Source organism: Anolis carolinensis, chromosome 4, assembly GCF_035594765.1.
Source record: "Anolis carolinensis isolate JA03-04 chromosome 4, rAnoCar3.1.pri, whole genome shotgun sequence".
Taxonomy (NCBI): domain Eukaryota; kingdom Metazoa; phylum Chordata; class Lepidosauria; order Squamata; family Dactyloidae; genus Anolis; species Anolis carolinensis.
In genome coordinates, this window is record NC_085844.1 from 244,838,940 (window position 1) to 244,844,661 (window position 5,722).

Sequence of the window (5,722 nt, forward strand, 5' to 3'; positions counted from 1 at the left end):
CTTTAGAGCAGCAAAAAAAACAAAAACAAAAACAAAAAAAACTTCAATCCTGAAAGTGGCTTCCTTTCCAACATTTAAATATGACTATCATGTCCCCTCTTGACCTTCCCTTCTCCAGGCTAAATATACCCAGTTCCCTAAGCTGCTCCTTATAGGGCTTGATTACCTTGCATTTTACCATTTTGGCCACCCTTCTTTGGACATGTTCCAACTTGCCAATATTCTACATCTAGATAGACCTTTAAAGAAGTGAGATGGGAGCCAGACATTGCTGTTTTGCAGGTATGTTTCCATACGTCTGAGTTTCCCTCGTTTCAGAAATGAGCAACTGATGTTTCTCCTTATTTTGAAAAAAGAAAAGAAAAGGAAGAAGCAGATTTTCTATCCAGCTGGAGTTCTGTGCAGCCACTTGGGGTAGTTGTTAGTTAAGCAGACAAACACAGATGTAACTAATGATTTCCCAGTATGACACAGGCTAATTTAAAGTAATGGTTATACTCAGACACAGACACACATGTGTGTGTCCGTGTCTGTGTGTGTGTAGAAGGAATCTACAGTCTCAGCTGAGTGAACCACAGCTGCTTAAAAGAGGAGAGTCTGTCTGAACAGAGCCAACCAGCCAGGAAGCTGATGCCGGAGTCAAAGGAGGGAAACAATGCTGGATGGATGAGGAGCGTGCGAAGGAACTGAGGCGGATGGAGAGTCTGAAAAGTGACGAAGTAGGACCCCTAACTGGGCTGAACAGCTTGCCACTGTGGCAGTCCATCAAACAGAAGGGGAGGAGGAAAAATCACTGCATCTTTGCAGCTCCTTTCTAATGGGGCTTTTCATTTCCCTGATACCTGCAAAGCTTGGATGCCAGCTAGAGGATCTTTTAGGAAGGTTTCTCCATCTCTTGTTTGCTGCATGTCAAGGAATTTTCTCAGAAAACAAGGAGTGAACCAAAAACTCTACAAAAGGTAAGGACAGAACTTAAAAGTCTTTTCTCCTCTGTTAATATTCTTTTACTTTGGGACTTTGCTTCCCAATGTCACATAGGCATGTTTTAGTCAGAGGGATTAAGGAGAATGACAGTGTTTACATGCTGGATTTGTGAATTCATCAACTCACTTGGGGAACAAGGTATGGATTTTAAATTTTGCAGAGGCTTTATTCTTACTGTCATTTTCTATCCTGTTCTTTTTCTGCAGGATAAAAGGACTTTTTGGAAGTGTCTGAATCTCCTTAGTGTGAATGAATTTTTGACTGGAGTAGATGGGATACAAGTCTCTTCACCGACACCAGGTAGCTTCATGAGGAATTAGATTCCATAACCCAACTGAAAGTAGTTTAGAGTAATTGCTATTCTTGTTTCTGTTTGTGATGCAACACAAAAGTTAAGGAATGGGTATATAGACAAAATAACGTACAGCATATAACCATGTCACTGGATTTATATAACATTCATTTCAGACAAGAGATTATCAGATTTGATCAGTTAATCTTGAGATAGATATTTGTACAGAACAGGTACAGTTGAAAGATATGTTGAATATGAAAGTCAATTGCAGTTCAGTTTCCCAATCTTCTCTTGTTCCATTCATATGGTAAATAGTTCTGTTTGGATTTGGCACTTTTAAATCCTAAATAACCCAAACATTTTTATAGAGGTTTTCCTATTGTGTTTTTCTACTAGATCATCCAAAGACCACCAGTTGCTCCAGAATAGCATTCTACCATGGCTGGGCTTTTTTTCATCTGTGTTCATCTACTGTCTAATCTGAAGAAAAATCCATAGACTGAGAAAATATGGCAAACTCATCTGAGGATGGAGAACTGAACGTCTCCTTTCATGGAACCAGCAACTCCTGCTGTGTAAGCAATGTTACAAACATTAACTTCACATCCTACGAACAGTCCCCAGACTTCTATGTGATCATCCCAGTGATTTACTCAGTGATTTGTGCCATGGGCCTGACGGGCAACACAGCGGTCATCTATGTGATCCTCAAAGCTCCCAAGATGAAGACCGTCACCAACATGTTCATCCTTAACTTAGCCATAGCAGATGACTTGTTCACGCTGGTCCTACCCATTAACATTGCTGAACACCTGCTGCATTACTGGCCCTTTGGGGAGATCCTGTGCAAAGTCATCCTGTCCATTGACCACTACAATATATTCTCCAGCATCTACTTCCTCACGGTGATGAGCGTGGACAGATACCTGGTGGTCCTGGCAACCATCAGGTCAAAACGGATGCCCCATCGCACGTACCGAGCAGCCCGCATCATCAGCTTTGGCATTTGGGGCCTCGTCACCCTCATCGTCTCCCCTTTCTTCGTCTTTGCCAATGTCTACAAAGATGGCTTAAACATCACAAGCTGTGGGCTCAATTTCCCCAAGCCTGAAAGGTTTTGGTTCAAAGCCAGCAGAATCTACACTCTCATCTTGGGCTTTGCCATCCCCGTCTCTACTTTCTGCATCCTTTATATCATCATGTTATACAAACTGAGGCACACTCGCTTGAACTCTAATGCAAAAGCCCTCGACAAAGCCAAAAAGAAAGTCACCATCATGGTCTTTATTGTTTTAGCCGTGTGCCTTTTCTGCTGGACACCATTTCATCTGGCCACTATTGTAGCTTTGACCACTGACGTGCCACAGACTCCACTGGTCATTGGCATTTCCTACTTCATTACCAGCCTGAGCTATGCTAACTCTTGCTTGAACCCATTCTTGTATGCCTTCCTAGATGACAGCTTTCAGAAAAGTTTTCGGAAGATGTTGGAATGCAGAGCTGATTAAAAATTGAACTGCTCCTGCCAGATTTTGTTTAGTGTCCTTTGCATATAAATCTGGCTTTTGCTGACAACCCTTGTGTGTGTGTGTGTGAAAATGTTCAAAGAAATTTAAATTAGTTTAAATTTAATTCTGTTGGCAAGTGGTTAATGTGTCTTTTTAAAAAAAATTCTAATTATTTTCTAATGCTTTGCTTCATTTGAATGCCTAATGTATGTTGCTTAATGTATGTCACTGGAAAGGAAAGCAAGAAAGAAGTTGAACCTGTAGAAATGTCCTTCCATGTGTCCTGGTCTACATCTTCCCCCTGGTGGAGAATAATAAAATAACGGATGGAATAAATAGCATGGAAACCCGAGTGGGACATCTCTATGTGGCTGGGTCTGGATCATTACTTGGTTTATTTGTACAACATATTGTGGGAAACTCAAAAATACAGACTCTGCCTTCCAGCTCACAAAGGCCACCATGGCCATCGGTTGGGACTGCTTTGGCTGTACACCTGAATGAGGTTAAACTGGATAGCCTTTGGAATTTTGTCAATTGGAGAAAGGTACAGCTTCATGGACACCTAAGACAAAAACTGGAGAAAATATTTATCCACAAAGCCCCCTTCTACACTGCCATATAATCCAGTTCAAAGTGGATAATCTGGATTTTATTTGGCAGTGCAGAAGAGACCTTAAAGTTCTCTGGAACCACAGCTTAAGTAAATATATATAGCAAAACAATGCTTAAAGGGGCAGAAAACTTTTGAAAGAGTCATACAGAACACAATGCAAGCCAAAAGCCTTTGGAAATGAAAACATCATTATAATCCACCTGTTTATGATTTTTAGATAATGATCAGTTGTGAAAACTATTCCTGGAAATGAATTAGAAGCCAATGCAAAATCAAAATTGAATAACATACTATACTCCAACAGTTAGCCCTAGACATTTTCCATGAGATAAATTTTGCAAATCTTTTTCATACATTAGTAAATCATACAGTAGAGTCTCACTTATCCAAGACTCGCTTATCCAAAGTTCTGGATTATCCAAGGCATTTTTCTAGTCAATGTTTTCAATATATTATGATATTTTGGTGCTAAATTCGTAAATACAGTAATTACAACATAACATTACTGTGTATTGAACTACTTTTTCTGTCAAATTTGTTGTATAACATGATGTTTGGTGCTTAATTTGTAAAATCATAACCTAATTTGATGTTTAATTGGCTTTTCCTTAATCCCTCCTTATTATCCAAGATATTTGCTTATCCAAGGTTCTGCCGGCCTGTTTAGCTTGGATAAGTGAGACTCTACTGTATATCTTGATTATTTCTTCCTTCATTTTTTTCCATTAACTTCCAGAGAGAACAGACATTGCTATGTTCTAGAGTAGCAGTACTCAACTGGGGAGAGGTAACAAGAGAACGCCTTACTTTTTCATCTTGTCTTCAATAGCACCATATATAACAATAGTTGCATCCACACTGTAGAATGAATGCAGTTTCAGTCTACTTTAATTGCCATGGCTCAATGCTATGGAATATTGGGATATGTAGTATTACAACCCTTCTCTGCCAAAGAGTACTCTCACCAAACTAGACCTCTCATCATATCATAGCATTGAGCTATGACAGTTTGTGTGGTGTCAAACTGCATTAGTTCTACAGTGTAAATTCACCCAATGTTAAATTGTATATACCTGTAAAATATCTTAGGGCCCTTCCACACAGCCCTATATCCCAGAATATCAAGGCAGAAAATCCCACAGTGTCTGTTTTGAACTGGGTTATCTGAGTCCACACTCAGATAATGTGGGATTTTCTGCCTTGATATTCTAGAATGTAGGGCTGTGTGGAAAGGCCCTTAGGTATCATTAAGTTTGCCTCTGAGGTATATTTTAAAAGAAAAATTGCAGAGAAAGAAAGCACAAATGTTTGGGATGGGATCACTCTTTCCTATGGGAAAATATGATTCAGGATATACAAAAGTGTTTTTCAGGACTTGTGTATACTGGTCAAAAAATCCAGACCCTTGGAAAATCCAGTGTTGTCTGCTTCAACAGACCCTTCTGTACTGCCATATAATCCAGATTATCAAAGCAGATAATCCACATTATCTGCTTTGAACTGGGTTATATGAATCTACACTGCCACATAATCCAGTTCAAAGCAGATAATATGGATGTTATATGGCAGTGTAGAAGAAGCTTCATATAATCCAGATAAAAGCAGATAATGTGGATTTTATGTGGCAGTGTAGAAGGGAGCAATGATGCACAGGGATTTCCAGTGAGTATCCTGGAGTGTCTTGTCTTAATCTGAGACTGGATCTGTTCAGCCTACTAAAAGTCATTGGAAGCTGTTATAAAGACAAAGAGCTGATAGTCATGCCCCATCATTCTCTGGAATCCCGTTGGGCCCTTTCGCCTTATATCTGCAGGAACTAGAATTGTGAAGTTACATAGTATTCATATCAAATAAAGGGCTGCTGTTCTAAAACAACATAGTACAATATGCGAAGCGCCTAATGCATAACAGTGTGCAATGTATATTGATGTGGAATACATATCATTGTCTGATGCACATCAGTGTGCAATGCACACTACTGCAACGTGGACATTGCAGTCTGTGTACAGTGAGTACCCTTTATGGTGTCACATTATGCATCTATTCCCACAAAAATTAGTTCAGCTCTCACAATAAGAGTTATAGTGTCTTTTAAGAAAAACTGCAGAGCACCATGGTTTAGTCATAGAGTCAGCCCTCCATTTTCACAGGTTTCAAACTTGTGGTTTTGATTATTTGCGAGTTTGAAACAACACTGCCTGATGTTGTGCTGCCATATGAATGTTCACACGGATGGCCCATCCTCAAAAAGCTGTTTGGGAGGCATGTGTGCTGCAAATTTTAGTTTTGCCCATTATTTCCCTTCTTTTCCTCTCCAAA

General features: G+C 39.7%; 1 protein-coding gene across 2 annotated transcripts; it reads left to right on the forward strand.

Moving 5' to 3' along the window:
- The first annotated feature begins 306 nt into the window (after nucleotides 1-306).
- Nucleotides 307-3,151, forward strand: npbwr2 (neuropeptides B and W receptor 2). Of its 2 annotated transcripts, XM_003220714.4 has the most exons (3): nucleotides 308-959; nucleotides 1,191-1,284; nucleotides 1,676-3,151. In XM_003220714.4, the coding sequence occupies exon 3, from the start codon at nucleotides 1,789-1,791 to the stop codon at nucleotides 2,785-2,787; it is 999 nt and encodes a 332-aa protein (XP_003220762.1). In that variant the 5' UTR covers nucleotides 308-959; nucleotides 1,191-1,284; nucleotides 1,676-1,788; the 3' UTR covers nucleotides 2,788-3,151. The 2 variants fall into 2 exon arrangements, with proteins under 2 accessions (XP_008108414.1, XP_003220762.1); XM_008110207.3 differs by lacking the exon at nucleotides 1,191-1,284 and having other exon boundaries at nucleotides 307-959.
- The last annotated feature ends 2,571 nt before the right edge of the window (nucleotides 3,152-5,722 follow it).